Source organism: Equus caballus, chromosome 15 (genome assembly GCF_041296265.1).
Source record: "Equus caballus isolate H_3958 breed thoroughbred chromosome 15, TB-T2T, whole genome shotgun sequence".
Taxonomy (NCBI): domain Eukaryota; kingdom Metazoa; phylum Chordata; class Mammalia; order Perissodactyla; family Equidae; genus Equus; species Equus caballus.
In genome coordinates, this window is record NC_091698.1 from 18,955,890 (window position 1) to 18,975,576 (window position 19,687).

At 41.2% G+C, this 19,687-nt stretch overlaps 1 protein-coding gene across 1 annotated transcript in view; it reads right to left on the bottom strand.

Annotated features, from left to right (window-relative positions):
- Positions 1–3,170, bottom strand: part of LOC138917787 (collagen alpha-1(II) chain-like) — a 34,870-nt gene extending 31,700 nt beyond the window's left edge. The window contains exon 1 of the mRNA XM_070235945.1: positions 2,991–3,170. Within this exon, the coding sequence (XP_070092046.1) occupies positions 2,991–3,170 (180 nt within the window). The remainder of the gene's footprint in view (positions 1–2,990) is intronic.
- Between the last annotated feature and the right edge of the window lie 16,517 nt (positions 3,171–19,687).

The following is a 19,687-nucleotide window of genomic DNA, read 5'->3' on the forward strand; positions in this document are numbered from 1 at the left end:
AACTTTCAATGGGTTTATCGGGATGTAACCCCACTGTAAGTCAGGGAAGATCTGTAGTTCATTTGTGTGAAAATCAATAAAATGATTTTTCAAGCAGACCCTATAGGCATCTTCTTCTTTCTGCTGAGAAATTCATGTACTTTACATGGTAATTTTTAAAAGGCCTAAATATGCTTTTTTAAATATTTTACTCTGAATCTTATTATGTTTGATTAATAAAAAACACCTTCGGGGCTGGCCCCGTGGCCGAGTGGTTAAGTTTGCGCGCTCCGCTGCAGGTGGCCCAGTGTTTCGTTAGTTCGAATCCTGGGCGCAGACATGGCACTGCTCGTCGGACCACGCTGAGGCAGCGTCCCACATGCCACAACTAGAAGAACCCACAACGAAGAATACACAACTATGTGCCGGGGGGCTTTGGGGAGAAAAAGGAAAAAATAAAATTTAAAAAAAAAAAAAAACCTTCCTCTAGTGACAAACTAATATTTGCATATTCCTTGAGGGTGTAAAGTTTTTTCATGTGTATTGACTTCCAGCCTCATAACAATCCTATGAGGAGGATAAAGGAGCTTTTATCACTTTATTAATATGAAGAAAATGAGGCACAAAGATGTTAAATGAATATCACAATTCAGCAAATAAGAAGTTGGAAACTCAAGCTCAGTTCTGACCACCGATTCAGTACTCTAACATCCACTGATTGCCCGGGGATGCTGAGATGCTTAGTCTAATTTTTGTATTTCTCTAATAACATTTCAGTAGATCTCCGTTACAGAAATCTCAGAAAGAATACATGGGGTCCTATTCCACAATTCTGGCGTCAGCCTTTGGGAACAGCACTGCTCTATAAATATTGACCGCATCCACTAAAAACTCTTGTGGGGCAGAAGACAAGTGTAGGTAAGCTCCGTCTCCAGGTAAAGCCTAAAAGATCTGTTGCTAGAGTAAAATACTATCTGAATTTCACAGGGAAGAAAGAAGTACCATGGGATGTACATTATGCACACATTTTACCATTACAAGCGACGTGGTAATGAATAAAGAGCTAATTGCAATCCCAAGTTTTCATGAGATACAATAATAAGGACAAAAGAGTTACCAGGTAATTATCATTTTCAATTACGCAACTTATGTTAGCCTTCCAAGTATATAAAGAACATAAAATATAGCTTTTAGAAGTAATATATTCTCAGAAAAACTTTCAGAGTTGTAGCTCTTAGGTTTAAGAAATCTTTAAGACGGAGTTTAATAAAAAATAAATCTATTTTCCAGTATGATGTTGTCCCATGATGTCCTCCTTTCTTTTTGTTTTTGTCACTTATTACAAAGTTATAAAACTCAAATGTAAAGTGCCTTATCGTCTGAGCCTCTGAATGTAATAAAAATCCCCTGAAATAAATTTTAAATGAACCTTTCATACATACAGAAATTCTCTGCACATTTTTCAATCTCCCAATGATCAGTGTGGTTAGTGTGCTTATATTGTTCCTGCTATCTGCACGTAAATATGCGCTGAGTGTCGAGTAGGACTCGTACTAATATTCTCTCAGTATACGCTTATGTATGTAAACCTTTGAAACTCTACATACAGAAGAGCACATGGAAGTGTTGTTAGGAAGCGCAGCGACCGTGAGTGCTGCACCCACCAACCGCCGCCTGACCTAGAAACTGCACTGTGACCAAGATCCTTGTCCCGGCCCAGGAGCTCTTGCCCTATCCCACCTCCCTGCCTGTCCGCCACAGGTACCACTATCCTGAATTTTGTGTTTTATCATCCCCTCCCCTTGTCTTTTTAAAAATAACTTCATCACATATCTCTGTATCCCTAACTAGTATGTTTTTCAGTTTTGCTTCATTTTGAGCTTTATAAAAATGGTGTCTTACTGTAGATAGTTCTCTGGTCCTTATGTTTTCACTCAATATTATGTTTCTAGATCCTTCCATGTGGTTACACACCGTTTTGTGCCTTTGGGGCCCTCAGTGGATTGGATGGTGCCCGCACAAATTAGTGAGGGCCATCGTTTTACGTAGTCTACTCAAGCAAAAGCCAATTTCTTCAGAAACACCCTTGCAGACACACCCAGAAACAATGTTTTACCTGCTGTCTGGGTATCCCTTGGGCCAGTCAAGTTGACACATAAAATGAACCATCACAGCAACCGAGGACATGCAAACTGTTCACAGTGCTGCATACGAAGCAATCATTAATACAAGAATGATCCTGTTAATTTTTTGGTGATCCGAAAGTCACAATTTGAGACATTTACATTTTAACATGAACATTGTTTATTACATTTGGGCTTTTCACTGTGTAGTGTTGCATTTTAGGAAAAGCTTAAGCATTGACCGGTAGCCATTACAGTTTTTCCCTTTGAAAACAATGGCAAATAGGACCGGTTGTGTTTGTGGCATTTAACACTGAATTTTCAGGACTGGCGTACTCATGTTCAGAGGGAGACGCCTATTTATAAGCAAATGCTATATTCTAGGTCAGATCTCATTCTGGAAAAAGACACCATCCATGTGCACCTTAGTAGGTGGCAAGTGCTTCACTGAAGAGCCTGCGAGGAGCTGTCAGCGAGGAGCAGAGCTGAGGGCGGAGGGGGCGTGGCTGGGGGCGGGGCGTGGGTGTGCTTCCCACGCTCCCCGCAGTGTAGTCACAGCACCCTCTTTATTGAGCTACCCTTCACTAGCGGACATCTAAACTTGTCTTTTCCTGAAACGTCCCTGGAACCACGCTCACATGACCACGGGAACTGTTTACCAAACAACTTTGTCCCATGAACTTTTACAACAAATCAGAGATGAAGACACAGCAATTTATCAGCTACTGAGTAACGTTGTGACAAATCCTTAGTAAGCCATTTATGAAAGATCTTTCCCAACAATGCATTCATAAAATAAACATCAAAACAGGAGATATTTTTCTTTTTCCCATGGTCTCAAACCCTTGTACCAACTCGGAACACGTGAAGGGCGTGTCCCACCCTCACTAGCTGCCGGCTGCCCGGCAGCGCTTCCCCCCGAGGCCGCAGGGCCCACGGCGTGAGGACATCTCGAGTTGGCGGAGGGGCTCCGCGGGTGATCCAGTTACCTCCTCTGTGGCCACGAGACCGCGCCTCTCCGCCGTCACCCGCGGCGCAACTGACGGAGGGCCCCGCGCTGAGCTCCATCGCCGGGCTTGCGGGGAGGCTGGTCCCAGCCAACGAGCGAGGGCTGCAGGGACGCCGGGCACCACGACGGGCCGGGCCTGGAGACAGGCCTGCTCCAGCGCGGGACGCGGCTCCGGGACTCTGGCGGCCGCGCTGAAGCTCCCTCAGGCTGTGGGCGCCCTGGGACGGCTGCCCAGCCTTCCTCCTGGCTCCTTCCCTCAGTCAGACCCGCAGCAGTTGGACGGGCTCCCAGCTTGTCTGCTTTCTCCCCGTTTTCTCTCGCACAGATGTTTCCCCTAATAAAATCCTTTGCCTTCTAATCCCATCTTGGAGGCTGATTCTCAGCAGGCCCAGAATAACACACTTTCTTAGTTTAGAACCACTGATTCAGATTCTCTTTACCCAGAATTTCTGGCTCTGCCTCCAAAATAGAAAGCTTATAATACTCACTTGTGCGTGTTCCTCCAAATCTTGCTCTAGCCAGGTGGCTGCTTTTCTGTGAAGTCACCTGCTACTGTTTACAAGTTGCCCTCAAAATAAGCTCTTCCAGACTTACCTCCTCAGCTTTAATTCCGCTGATTAGTAATTTTCTAAATGGTGCCCTATCCACAAAACCTTAAAAATGAGTAAAGAAAAGCAACTGTTTACCTTTATATTTCAATTTTCAAATTAAGATAATCAAAAACTTGTCTATTTTTCTGTTATATTTTTGTTCCTTTGTGATTTTTTTAAAAAAAACAAAAATATTTCAGAGTTCTGAAACACTGTTCACTGACGTGGTTATTCTCAAGTTTTACTGGGTTCAGGGACCCAGCACTTGCCCCAGAAAAAGACTTAGACATGCAAAATTTTCACAAAAACCCTACGCCAAGGGTCTTTCTAGGCTAAGGAACATTTCAGAATGTCCTCGTTGCTGGTCTTAATTTAATATATTTTGCTTCCTACTCTGAGCTACTTTTGAAAAGGAAAAGTTAAATTTGTTGTTCATACTGATTCTTTGGAATTCATGTGTAAGTCAATGTAACACGTAAATGTAAGATTATATAACTTATATTTAACTCAGATGACCATTTTTTCATATAATCTTCCTGTCTGAAGCAGAGAGTTTATGGAGGAAAGCGCAGAAGATAATGTGGGACTATGCAGGTTTTGGAGACAGACTTCCTAGGTTTGAATTCCACATTGCCATTCTTTATATATAACAAGCACTCTCCCACCTCAGGGCCTTTGCACTTGCTGTACCTTCTTCCTGGGAACCCCTTCTCTCAAATATTTACATGGCTCATTCACTCACTTCTTCAGGTCATTTCTCAAGTGTGACCTTATCAGAGAGGCCTTCCTTATGGGTGCCACTCTCCATCACTCTCTACCCTGACTCTGCTTCATATTTCTTCATAGAACTTGTCACCACCTGACATATCATCTATTTGTTTCTTTACTGTCCATGTCCTCTTGAAAGGATACAAATCTCCATGTAAGCAAGGATTTTGCACAAACATACGCACACATACCCATCAACCCCATTCTAGAACAATGCCTTACACAGGGTAGGAGCCCAATAAATATTTGTTAAATAAATTGTAGAACCTTAAAATAATGTACATTTTGGAATGTTTGCACAGAACAAAGACTACTTCTAATATAATATGCTAAATTACTTTTAACTAATAGTGCTATTCATCTTTTAATGAGATAGTTAAATGACCTTTTAAAGCAGATACTTTGGTCTGCAAAAACATAGTATGGAAGTACATATGGATTTAGTCATCTTGAGATTCCAATAAAACTTCCTTCAGTAAATGTATGTGAAAGCTCACAAATAATTATAACTAATGAATAAATGGTCCTTACTGCTTTAAATGGTCTACCTATGTTAATTGGCTAAGTCTTTTAACTGCCCTGTGATACAGACAGTGATCCCCAGGTTACAGATAAAGAAGCCCAGGCATGGAAAGCTTGTAATCTACCCAAGATCACCTAGTTAACCAGTGGCAGAGCTGGGATTCAGGCAGTCAAGTCTGGATGCAAGTTGTTAACCACTACCTTATATAGTCTTTCTAGAACATGAAAGAGAAAACTGGAATTAATGGTCAGGGAAATGTCTATGTTTCCATTGTTTGTACTTCCTACTTACAGTGTGAACATAGCACTGCCATGGTTATTTAAAGTGCCCAAATTGTCTTTTCTAAAACTTGAAGAAAAAAACCCAAAAGGTTAATTGCTTGAACAACCATCCCACACCACTAGTAAAGCACAATCCTCGGCCGCCTCTTTCCTGCCCCTCCTGAGCAGCTTGTTTCTACACACATCGCACCGCACTGAGTTTTCAACATCACCCTTGCAGTTGGGCCCGGGAATACGTTTCCATACCAAAGGCAGTTAGCTTGTAGAATGGCTTTCTGAGAGACAGTAGCAAAGTTGTTATAGTTTGGGGCTTGGAGAGCATTACTTGTCTAGGAATGTTCCTGAGGGGAGACGGCCCCGGGCCGGCCAATCCTGGGAGCACAGCTTCTCCTTCCTAGTCTGTGCTGCCCTGGTCCTCTGAGGGCATCAGGGTCCTTTCTGAAGGAGATATCACATTTTTTACTGATTCCAGATGTCCAATGAATTTGAGAACTGGATTTAGTCTGATCTATAATTTCGTACAATATGCTGGAATTTTTGCCAAATCCATCTGGGAAAATAAGTTGGCAGTATTTCCAGTTTCAAAAGCAGATGTGAAATGAATTTAAGCTTTGCAGGAAGGTGAGGACCTATGCCAGGCTCTTGATGACCACGGCTTACCACCAAGGACCGTGTGCCGGGAAGCTGTGCAGACACAGGCTGTGGATTGCAGGTGCCTCTGCAAAGACCTAGTTGTGCATCCGGCCAGTTCTGCTTCATTTTCTGGTGCAAATGGCTGCTGTGCCAGTAAGCGTCTACGGATTTGACTGAGTTGCAGTGTGCTCTTTTTTTATACTCGTAATTTTGGATTTCAGAAAAGTGAAGGTGTTGAAAAGAGTTCACAGATTTTAAAACTTTACATTAACATTTTTAAAGAGCATAGAGTTTGACATTTCTCCTGAAGCAGCTGCTTCATCACTATTGATTGCCTTGACTTCTAGTTCTAGAAATAAACAGAAGTTCTATCTCACAAATGTTCAAACTAGGACTTAGCAGAGGCTCACAGACAACTAAGTCTATTCTTAGTTCCCCAAGAGCTCACCAAATCTCATGCTTTATTCGTAATCCATGGGCCTAGCATTATTGGCTCTCTCTATCTCACATTCTTTTGAGAATAAGTAGAATATAAATAAATTCCAAACACATTTTTAAAAAGTCCCTTTGTATTATAACCCTCATCCATGCAGTGGACGCTTCATGATTGGGTCCCAGTATTTCATTTCTCCTTTCTAACCTCCACTTTCCTTTTAGGGACCCATGAGGTTCTCGGAATACTGTTTCTATCCTCAGCCCCTAAGATAGAGCAGGTGACACAGGCTAAGTCAATGACTCAGTCAGAGTCTGAGGGGTGGGATGTGGAAATGGGAGGCTTGAAACAAGAGCAAATGTTTTGCTACCATGAAGAAAGCCAACCTGAAGAAGAAGCCAGTGCACGGGGCAGACAGAGTTGAGAACATGAGGCGGGAAAAAAAGCCAGAGTACTGATGACATGAAGAAATTCTAGCTCAAACCCCCTGAAGCCTGCCTCCCTCTGGACTTCTCATTTACATGAGCCAATGAATTGGTTTTATTGTTTAGATCTGAACTGTGGCTTCTGTTACTTGCAATTTAAAGCTTTCTAATAATAGTCTTTTGCAAGGTATAAACTGGTACACAGAGGCAGTTTCTTAATACTGGAACTCTATCTGCCCCACTTTATGGACTAGGAGGCTTTTGGCTGCAACCGTAGTGGCTTAACCAATGAGATCCAGGACCACCATGCTGTACGACGTGTAGAGTTCTCCCCGGAGTTATGCAACACAGTGGCTCTGATGAGGCTGTTTATAACACCACTCAACGAGAAGTTCAGAAGCAGGCCTGCTGCAGGCTTGGTTAATTTGCAGCTCGAGAAGTCTTTAAAGACCTGGATCCTTCAGCTTTCCACTCTGCATCCTCAGTGGGTTGGCTTGGTTCCTCGTAGCCCCAAGACAGCTGACAAGGAGGAGATATTTTCCTCAGAAGTGCCCCAAAGACTTTGACTCATATCTCATTGACAAGGACTGGGTCACCGACCTACACAAAAGCAAAAATAGATGGGGTTGGGCAAATCATAATCTATATTTTGGGGCTCAGGATGGATCCCACTTCCCTGTGTACACTGCCATTTGATAATCTGAAAAAAATTAGGGATCTTCACATGGCTGCATTGGCGACTAACAGTGTTTGCCATATCCACCAACGATATCATCAAAAATACCTGTTACAAACCATTTTATGTTCCACCTTGAGAGAAATATTTTTATCAAAATGTTCAAAGCACAATCATACAGTGGAAATAAAAAAGTGATTTTCAAATCCAATTTTTTATGTCTGTTTTATTGTATGTCAATTTTACCTCAATAAAGCTATTAAACTATTTGATATTAGTAGTGGTATCACAACTGTCATGCTTGACCCTTATTTTAATATTAAAACACAAAGTCCCTGGACCCGGGCGAATTCAACATCAAAGATATTAAAAGAAGAGGACGCTCAATTAATCTGTTGTGTAGCCAGATCTATCAGATGTAGAAGCTACTATCCTCTCCATACCCTCTCTTGAGGAAAATAAGTTGAGAGCCACACAGGAGTTAAAATATTTGTTTCATATGCCTGTGATTCAAGATATATTATTGCAAAACCTAGTTATATTTTTGAGACTAGAAGCAAAGTTTAAACAACAACTTAAGAAATGACAAAATGAAGAAACAGAAAAAACTAGATAGGTAAGGAAAAGGAAATTGAACTAAAGAAAATGGAAAATAGAGAAGGGGAGTAATAAAAATATTTTTCAAAAATTATATATGCCTGGCTATCATTAAAAAACCACCCAAATATAAGTGATATCTATGTTTTCAGAGATATTGCTATTCGTATAATACTCATTTCTTTTGAGTTTTTCAGTATCATCAGTCTCTCACTATAGAGTTACATCTGCTATGCCATATTGTTTATTCTGCAATAAATTGCTCTGGCAATAATCAAAGACATGCTGTGGGTTTCTGTAACGTCCTGACCTGTGGTTCTCCTTCAGTTCTCTTACTTTGATTAGTATGGTAGTTCTCCTGCTACCCTAGAATGGATTCCAGAAATGGAGAAATTGGCTTTGGCTTAATATTTATTACTTCCACTTTTCTTATAATAAGCTCTTAGGTCCCACTTATTTCAACATACATCTCCTGCCTTTTCATTGTTTTGTTGTTCATAATGTCATTGGCAAACACTGCGGGGGGAAAAACAGGTCTAATATAGAGAAATTCTGTCTGTCATTATCATGGTAGATAGTGGTAACAGTGGTATTATGGCTTCTCCTTGTTTAATATAATTCAGCTTATATTTGTTAATCAAACGCTTAGTGACAATATGTTGTAAATTGCTGCTTCTGAGATGCATCATTTTCTAGTGTCGCATCCTCTACATCTCTCTCTCCTTGACCGGGGTTAAATTGTCACACATTTCTTTGTGTCCACATGTACTGGATGGATTCCAAAGCTGCAGCTGCAGAAGTCTCAGGTGAATTTTCAATGACATTTTACATTGGTGCTTCAACTGGAAAAATCTCAGATGGTGGTTGTGATAGGCAGCCTCTAAAACAGCTCCCAGCAATCCCCTCCTTCTGGTGTTCATGAGCTTGTGCAGGCCCACCCCTTGAGCCTGGGCTGGACCAGTGCTCCCTTCTAATAGATAGTGTACGGCAAAAGTAAGTGATGGGATGTAGCCCCTGAGATAAGGTTACAAAAATACTGTGGCTTCCATCTTGGGCTTTCCCTCTGAGGGAAGCCAGCTGCCGTGTTGTGAGTCCCCAGTGGAGAGGCCCACGTGGCAAAGAGCTGAGGGAGGCCCCCAGCCCACAGCCAGCAGGTAGCTGCAGCACCTCAGTCCAACAACCCCTGAGGAACCGAATCCTGCTGAGAACCACGTGAGTGAGCCTGGGGGTGAATCCTCACCCAGTCAAGGCTTCAGATATCACCCTGACTGCAACTGGAGCCCCAGGCACCCTGCTAGGCTGCACCCAGACCTCTGACCCAAAGGAACAGTGACGTAACAAATGTTTCATGTTTTCAGTCTCTAAATTCTGAAGTAACTTGTTAAGCAAGAATTGATAACTAATATAGTGGCCAATTTAGTCCTTTTTTCCCCCAAAGACTGAATTGAGAATATTGTAAAATGGACTGTTAGCTCTGAAAAAACAAGAGTGGTCCAAGATTACCAGCTCACTTCTTGAAGTAGCCCCACTCCCTGTGTTTTAATGGCGAGGTGGGGAGTGGGGGGCAGGACCTCCTCTACCACCATATAGTCTGTCCATAATTAGTATTGTTAAATATATTAGGGTCCATTTGTCATTGCCTCTTTTTCAAAATAGGTTTGAGGCAGTTTATATTAAAGAGCGTAAACACAATGCAATTAACATTGCAATAGGAAATCAAGGCCAGGAGAAGGAGACTGCATTGCATCTACCGAGGGCGATGGTGGGAGGCAGAACGATGGCCCCCAAAGATGCCACATCCCTAATCCCTAGATCCTGTGAGCGTGCTATGTTAGATGGCAATGGGGAGTCAAGTTTGTAGATGGAATTAGATGTGCTGAAAGCTGACCTTAAAATAAGGAGATTATCCTGGGTCATCTGGGTGGGCCCGGAGTAATCCCAAGAGCCCTTAAATGGGGAACGGGAAGAACCAGAGACTTGGCGTCAGGAGAAAGAATTGACCGACCACTGCTGGCTTTGAAGATGGAAGGGGCCCAAGCAAGGGAGTGATCTTTTTCTAAGTTTTCAGACCCTTGTCATTTTATCTGGTCATCAGACGAAAAGATTTCAGGGGCAAGTAGGCACCAAGGCAGGCTAATAATTTCAAGCGACTTCAAGCCTCTGCTCTTTCAGTATTGACTCACCGTTTACGTAGAGAGGCTGAGAGTAGTGGGCAGGAAGGGCCCTGCTCTGAGAAGTTCAGCTCAGGCTGCAAATCTGCAAGTCCCACACACTTGGGGAAACAGAAGCCCCGTCACAAACACACTGCACAGACCTACACATCTTAGAAGGAGTTTAGCCATGATTTGCTGCTTCTTGAGCAAGCCGCCTTGGAGACTGGTATCCCCCACCCATCACTGTAGAAAAGTGTTCTGACCCATCCCCTTCCCCTGTCTTTCTCCACTGCAGCCACACTGGCCTCGTTCCTGTTCCTAAATGCCCCTGCAAGCTCCTGCCTCCTGGCCTTTGCGTTTCTGTTTCCTCTTTCTGGTATGTTCTTCCCCATTGCTCCCTCACCCTTTTCACATCTCTGCTGAAAGTCACCTTGACAGAAAAGCCTTCCCTCTCCATCCTGTGTAGAGTGCTCCTCCCCTGTCACTGTCCCCTTAATCCGCTTTCCTCTCCTTCGTAGCCCCGTCACTGCCTGACATTTTCTATAGTGATTCTGCACCGTCTCCATCCCCCACTAGAATGTGGTCTCCACAAGGGCAGGGTTCTGGCTTTCTGATCACTCTTCATCCCCAGCATCCAGGACAATGCTAGGTGTAAAGAAAGCACACAGTGAGTATTTAATGAACAAGTGAATGAATGCTTTCTAACCACCTATAGTCATCTCCCCCAGAGAAGTTTCCATAAATGGACTTTTCTCCATCTTGCTTCATTTTCACTGCTGTCTATACCATCCAGTGATGCGGGGAGTTCTCTGGCACCTGGGACGCTCCTTGTTGGCCCCGTCCTTGACTGGACTCTGTGAATCCACAAATTTGACCTGTATATTCTCGTTAGAGGGTCAGTAACATCTGTTCTATTCACCTAGAACTTACTTATCCCAAGTCGAATCTAGATCTCTAATAAATAACAGATCTTAGTGCATTGTTTTCAAACTTATTTTAGCCCCAATCCCTTTGTTCAAAGGAGGAGCAGAAGTCTAACACGTAAAAGTAAATAAAGCAGCTATGCTCATTCCTGCTCCAAACTCACCCCTCCACACCTAAAACTCCCCAGGGGGCTCCACACCTCCCTGCTCTTCTGAGACCACACAGCGGAAGACATCCTTCTCCAGGCATATGTTATGCCTGGGGAATCCCTCAGTTCAGGGGTCAATAACAACAAGGTCTCCTGAGCACTGTATACTCTGAGCATTTTTTTACCACTTTACTACCATCAGAGTCATGGGAGTATGCCTAAAGAGTAAGAATTTAGGGAGTTCCACCATCTCTTTCTTTCGGCAGACATGTCCCTTTGGTCTGTGTAATCCAGGGTCTGCTAGTCCTTTCTCAGATTCCACAACATCTGCCCAACGGTTTAAGATGTTTAAATCCTGGCAACGTTAATGAGACAATATCGTGACTGAAATGGAGGGAAAGCCCTACATATTCTACTTTTTTCTGTTACAAAAGTCATATACGGTCATTGTAAAAGTTCTCTCAAATACAGAAATGAATGAGATAGACGTGACCCCCGGCGTCGGGCTGCGGCACAGCTGCAGTAACATCTCCCCTCTCTTCCCTTCCGTCACCTGTGCCCCGTGTGCTCCTGTGTGCAGGAAGCCCAGGGCCTCCTTCCTGAGGCTCCCTCTCCTTCTTCCCTCTATCTGGCCAAGAACCCCGGGCTCACTCAGGCAGAAGTGCCAGGCCTGCTGCTTCCAAATAGGACAGTGTCACCAGTGAATAGCTGATCCCTTTCTTGGCTGAGTTTCTTGTGTTGCTTCCACTCAGGATTGCTGTGAAAGTGGTGGTCTGCTGCCCTTGCTGAGCCACACTTGACAACATCACCAGGGTCCCTGTATCCCTCCTCAGCACTGTGAACATTCACCATACACACGCGGCTGAATGTGGCCACTCAGACAGGGAGGAAGACTCAGGCAGGAGCTGCTCCACAGAGGAGTCCTCCTCTGGGGCACACAGACCCCAGAATTTCACTATAATTGGTTTCTGTGGAATGATATATATTCAATTTTGTGCTTTTAAAAATGTTATTCTGAGAACATGTTCATAGGTTTCACCAGACTATCTGAAGAGTGCATGGCACAAAAATGGTTAAGAACCCCTTGGAGAATGACAATTCTCATGCTCAAAGTTCTGTATTCTCAGATGCCCATCACATATAATACATAAAAAGTAAAAGTCTCTTGCCATCCTGGTCTTCATTGTCTCCCCTAAGCCTGGTTCTCCTCTTGAGTTTCCTAATAAATTTGAGATTCTTCCTTGAACCCTCAAGTGCCAACCGCTGTGGATTTTCCCTCCTAAGTATTTCTTGAATCCATCTACTCCTCACCTTCCATGGCTACCGTGCTAGGCCACCATTCTTCTCTTCCCAGGAGCATTGCCATGGCCTCCCGGCAAGTCCACTGCTGCCCTACTAGTGCCCATTCCTGATCCTGAACTCCTGACATTTGAGCAGACACCCGAAGAAGGTGAGGGAGCAAGTTAAACAGATGGTGGGAAATCTGGTAGGAGGATCGTGTTCAGGCAAAATGAATGACAGGTGCACAGAGTCTGAGAAGGGAGTTTGCACAGGGATCAGAAGCCAGCATGAAAGGAAAGGAATGAGTGTGTCAGGGTGAATGGTAAGAAGGTGGGGGACAGTGCACAGATCAACTAGGGCATTCTAAGTCACTGTGAAGACTTTGGCATTTACTCAGAATAAGACAGAAGCCATTGGAAGGCTCTCGGCAAGGAAATAATATGACTTGACTTCCGGTTTTTGTGTTGACAATGGACTGCAGATGAGCTAGGGTGAAATCAAGGAGACCAGTCTGGATTGCAGTAATCCAGGGACCCACGGTGGGAACAGAAGTGGTCAGATTCTGTATATATTTTGAAGATAGAGCCCACAGGATGTGCTGATGGGTTAAGTGTGGGTGAGAGAGAGAGAGAAGAGTCAAATATGATTCCTAGGTTTTTTGCCTGTGCAACTGGTAAAATGGAGTTGCCATTTACTGAGATATTAACCTATTAATAATGATGCCTATCTTTCCAGATTTGTTTTTTCAATGCACAGAAAAAAATAGGTTTATTTTACAAAAATAGGATCAACTTGCTTTAAAAAGTCACACTTATAAGAGTAACACATCCTTCGGGTAGAAATTCAAACAGGAGAGACGGGACTACATTGAAAAGTGAAGTACTCCCCAATCTCACATTTCCACACACTAGACACAGTCACTTTTAAGATTTCTTTTTGTATCATTTCAGAAAAAAACTTTTGCAAATACAAATATTTATGTATGTTCTTTTTCATATTAATAAGATGATACTATTCGTAACATTTTTTATACTTGATTATTTTTGTATCATTTATAGATCTACCTCTTCATTCTTAATGTTCGCACAATATGCCACTGCATGCATGTACAATTATCCCTTACCTAGATAGATATTTTAGATTAACTCTAGTGTTTTACGACTTTCTTTTTTAAATGCCTCTACTGTCTCAGCCAGGTGATCAAGAACAACATCAACAGTGATAAATCATGTTAATAGCATGCACACTTGATATGATATGTTCAAAGTGACATTTTACTTCTGTGGTCTTCCTCCCCAAACTTATAACTGCAGTCTAACCATGAGAAAAATGTCATACAAATTCCAATAGAGGGGTATCCTACAAATTGCTTAACCAGTACTCCTCCAAACTGTCAAGATAAGCAAAAACAGGGTAAGTCTGAGAAACTGTCATAGCCAAGAAGAGTCTAAGGAGATATGGCAAGTAAATATAACATAATATCCTGGATGAGACCCTAGAACAAACAAAGACATTAGGTAAAAACCAAGAAAAAAAATCTATGTGAGATGATGGACATTAGCTGAACCTGTTGTGGTAATCATTTTACAGTATTTGTAAGTCCAACCCTCATGCCATATACCTTAAACGTACATGGGGTTGTATGTCAATTATTTCTTAATAAAAAAATACTTTTTTCTCTGGAAAAAATAACTAAGGAAATCTGAATACATTACAGACTTTAGCTACTAATAATGTATCAATATTGGTTCATTAATTGTAACAAATGTACTGATGTAAGATGTTCATAATAGGGGAACCTGAGTGCGGGGGTTTATGGGAACTCTCTGTACTATCTTCTCAACTTCTCTGTAAGTCTAAAACTGTTCTGAAAAATAAAGTCTGGCAAAAACCGGCAAATTTCATACAGAGAACTTGTATATATCTTTATATATATTTAGAAAAGTGGAATGTCTGAGTTAAAGCATTTCTGCATTTAAATTTTTGATAGTGACAAACTTCCCTACTGTTTACTCTCCTGCCAGCAAGATATGAGTGCAACTTGTTCTCTTCCTCTTAGTAATGTTTAGTAGCCTATGTTGTTATTTCTAATGGTTGCGTACTCTCTTCTATGGATATATCTTAATTCATTTAACCAATCCTCTGCCATAAAATGTAAGCTGTTTCTGATGCTGCAGTATACATCTTTGTCCATCTTTACACATGATGCTTACTTAGGATTAACTCCTCTAAGCGGAATTGCTGAATTCAAGGCCTTACACATTAAAAGATCTCCACACATATTGCCTAACTAACCTCTAGAAAAGCTGTGCCGATTTTCATTGCTACCAACAAAGTCTGTTCCCTCACATGCTCACCAACGTGACTTTTCATCTTTGCCAATCTAACAGGAAAAAGGAAAAGGCATCTCACTCTAATTTACGTTCCTTTGATTGTTCCTGAGTCTGGGGTCTTTTCAAACGCTTATTGGTCATTTGCATTTCTTCTTTGAGTTGCCTTTTCTTGTCCTTTGCTCATTTGTCTATCAAGTTGGTTATCTTTTTCATAATTTATTTGCAAAGGCTCTTTGTGCGTTACGAATATTAACTTTATTTCCTGTCATATATGCTTAGGTATTTTCCTCAATTTTTCATTTTAGCTGTTTTTGGTGTCTTTTGATGCACTCGCTGTCAATCTGTTTTTACAATTTCTGGTTTTGGTACATGCTAACAAAACTTCTTCCCTTCAAAGACTATATTTTCTCCTATTCCTTCAATGTTTTCCCTTTTACATATAAACATTTCACATTCCTCATAATTATTTTAATGTATGGTATGAAGTAGGAATATGCACATATTCCTGTATTATATTATATATATTTCAAATGGCTATTCAATTAACATATATTGAACGATCTGTGTGTTCTCCCCTTGACTGGAAATATGGAAATACACTACCTTCAGCATATCATTAATCAATTAGTATGCATAAAATCTCTACATTTCACTTTATTTATTGATTCCTGGATGAGTACCACACTATTTAATAACCGTAATTTATGATATGACCACATGTTTTGATATTGTGTAGGGCAAGTCTCCTATGATTAATCTTCATCTTCAAAATATTCATGGTGATTTTAACTAATTTATTCTCCCAGAGGAACTTTAGAATGCATTTTTCATCTCTTCTCCACACCCACCCAGACTCTTTTTGAGGTTTGGATTAGGAGTGCATTGAATTTATTAGGGAGAATTGTTATATTTAAAATATTGAAACTCCTCATTCAGGAATATGACATATTTCTCAAATTATTCAAGTCTTCTTTTAAATTCAATATATTAGTGTCAGATATTCCTTGGTAAGTTTATTCTACTTATTTTATAGGTTATTATTGTAAGCAGAGTTTCCTTCCAGTATACTTTCTTACCAATTATAGCTAAAGAAAAGCTATTGCATAAATGAGATTGGTCTGCGTGTGTGTGTGTGTGTGTGTGTGTGTTTGTGCGAGTGTGTATGTGGTGGTGGTGGCGTTGTGATTCTAAACTTCATCAAGTTTTGTATTAATGTTATGCCAGTCTTGAATGTTATGTGAGTTTATCACTGTTGGCTTGCCTATAATCTCTGCTTAGTCCATATGACCATGATGTATATGCTATTATTTTAAAAATATTCATCTTATATCTGGATATCTGATCTTTCCATCAGTCTGATATATTTTTAAGTTGACTATCCTGGGATTCCTAGGTATATATCTAGAATATATCATTGCAAATAATAGCTTTGCTTTTCCTTTCTGATGCTATGCTTTTTATTTTTCTTGTAGCATTGACTAGAACATTCAACAGAATGTTAAAAAATAGCAAAAATGATAGTGTAAAAGATGATATGAATCGAGCTATGTTAAAATAGAGCTAAGGGCAGGCCCCATGGCCGAGTGGTTAAGTTCGCACGCTCCGCTTCCGTGGCCCAGGGTTTTGCTGGTTCGGATCCTGGGCGTGGACATGACATCACTCATCAAGCCATGCTGAGGCAGCATCCCAAATGCCACAACTAGAAGGACCCACAACTAAAAATACACAACTATGTACCGGGGGGCTTTTGGGAGAAAAGGAAAAATAAAATCTTTAAAACAGAGCCAGAGCAGCCATTTCAGAGGAATTGCCTTGCATGTCTTGTTTTCTTTATCTTCCAAACTAGACCAAACCATCAACATTCCAAGAAGTCACTAACAAAAAGAATATCTTGTTTGTTAGGACTAATGAAATTGGACTCTGCTGATGACTGAATCACTAAACAATCAACGAAGTACGAGTCTAGCCTTTTTGCCTGATGGCTGAACCTCAAGCCAATCTATGAAGGACATCCCAGCCTCACCTCATCTAGCATCAGTTAACCCTCTTGATACAACTCACCTCAGCTTCCTCCATTTTTCCTATGAAAATCCTAAGCCCCTCTCCTGTAATTGGGACACTATTTGGGTTTCTACCTGAATCTGTGCTCCCCAATTGCAATTCCTTGATCCCAAATAAACACTTTGCCTCTTAAACTGGTTTTTGTTTTTGTAAGTTGAAATAGAAACCCGTGCTTAATTTCTAATCTTAATGGAAATAGGTCTAGTCTGGTATTTCACTCTTAAGTACAATGTGTGCTATTGATTTCTGGAACATAATTTTGATATTATTAAGGTAGTTGTCTTTTTCTCCTAGTTTACCGTCAGGAATTAATATTTAATTTTATGGAATTTACTTTTTCATCTATAGTGATGATGATTTCATATTCCCCCTTTAATTTGTTAATGTATAGTAACTGATTCTGTAATATTGAAGCAATCTTGCTTTCCCTTGAGCATCCTCACTTTTGCTGCTGGGCTCCTGGCTGACCAGTACTCACTCTGCCCCTCATCTAGTGGAGTATATTGTTACCTCCCCACCAACAGTGTCTGCTTGGACCAATAAAAATACCCGATCAATGCACTTCAGTCGACAGGCATTATATTACCTGACTGAAAAAGATGAGTTCTTGGGGCTGGCCCTGAGGCGAGTGGTTAAGTTCGCGTCATCCGCTTCCACGGTCCAGGGTTTTGCCCGTTAGAATCCTGGGCGTGGACATGGCACCGCTTACCGGGCCATGCTGAGGCAGCGTCCCACATGCCGCAACTAGAAGGACCCACAACTAAAATAAGTAAATAAATAAATAAACTGCTAGGTACCGGGGGGCTTTGGGGAGAAAAAGGGAAAAATAAAATGTTAAAAAAAAGATGAGTTCTTAATTCCAATTACCATATTTTTCAGTTCTAGAATATTGTCGTCTTCTTTGTACGTGTGTGTGTCCCCGCATGCACTTTATAGTTCTCTGCTGGAATTTCCAGTCTTCTTGTACTTTCTTGAACATACTGACATAGCTAAAGTCCACAAGTGATGAGTCCGCTATCTAGATCATCAGTGGATCCCTTTCTGTTGTGTGTTTTTTCTTTGGTTTGGAACTGGTTGTCTTGTATCCTTAAGACCTCATTACTAATACCAGATAGTGTATACGAAAAGTTGTAGAGAGAATTTACTTATTTCTGGTTGGCAGCTGGAGACACTGGCAGTTCCAGACTCCTTTAATTCTGATGGAGATGACTTAAAGTTGGACTTCAGTCCCTAGGGCTGCAGTCTATTTCTAGTTTACTTGTAGGGTGTAGCCCTTCCAGATCACAGCCCAAAGACTGGGGGGATCACCAAGGCCTGCTGGCTGAGTGGGCCTTGAACTCCAATTTCATCCTCCTAACCTTAGGTGTCTCTTAGAAGCTTTGCTCAGTTTTTTGTCCTTTGACTGCCTCTTCTAGAATTGGCAGATGTCACTAGGAAAAGGCAGCCCCAAATGGTCTCATATTTCTCTCTCTGCTTCCATCTTCTTCAAAGAAATATACAGAAAGGCAGAGAGAGAGAGAGGGCGGGAGAGAGAGAGGGAGGGGAGGGGATATATATATTCTCTTGAGATTTTCTGCTGGTTCTCAGCAGGAAGTTTGTACCAAGTTTACTAGCTAGTTCATCATTACTGTTGACTCCCTGGTTTAAACAAGTACTCGCATTCTCTCCCTCCTTCCCTGGCTTCCTTTTAGAGTATTTTTCCTTCTACTGGTTACTGTTATTGTGAAACAAATCTTCATGATAAAGCCATAATCTTTATCTGTACCATTCATTTTTGCCCTTCACTATAAGGATGAAGCTTTATATTCCATTTTTATCCTGATTGTATTAACCTTTAAATGTTTTTTAAAAAAAAAAGTCCAGAGTTAAAGTTTCTGTGTCTTTCTCCCAAGAAGACAAAAATCTTACTGCTTTTACTTGCCCCTTTTCTACTACACTTCTCCCCACTTCTATAATAAGCCATTTACTGGGTTTTCTTTTTTAAAATCTGGATCTAAAATTACAGACCCTTTTAAAATTTTTAAATTATTCTTCTCCTATTTCAAGAAAAAATTTTTGATGACTACATTAACCCCTGCCGCCCAATTCAATTGCGTAGATTTAGTTCTATTCTCACTGGTTCATTGCTCAATACTCTTTCCTGTAGAGCACAGTTCTTTCTCTTTTTTTTCTTGAATTATTTTTTCTGACTCACATTAATTTGACTGAAATAACTTCCTCAAGTACAGTTTTCTTACAAGAGATGCAAGTTCTTATGTTTTTAAAGTTGCCTTTTCTTCTCCCAGTATGCGACTGATGGTTTAGGTAGGTATAGAATTCTAGGTATACACCATTCCTCTCATAATCTTACAACATTGATCCATTGTTTCTAGTACATAATGTTACAGATTAGAAATCCAGTCCAGTAAAATTCACTTCCCCTGCATGGAACTCCCCCAGATATTAACGTAGCTCCTGCTCTCTCCTCCTTGGCATCTTTCTTCAAATGTGACTGGTTCAGTGAGGACTTCTCTGACCAATTCTTTAAATTGCAGTCTTCACATCACCGCCTACCCACTTCCTTATTTTATCTTCTTCTATAACACTTAACCTACCAACATCCTATATAACTTATTTATTTTGTTTAGTGTCTGTATCCCTCCACCAGAATATTAGCTTCCAGAGAGTGGAGAGCATTTTCTTCCTTGTCGTTTTATGCCCCTGGGAGAAATGAAGCCTGGCTCTAAGCCTTAGCATCAGGAGGCTGGGTT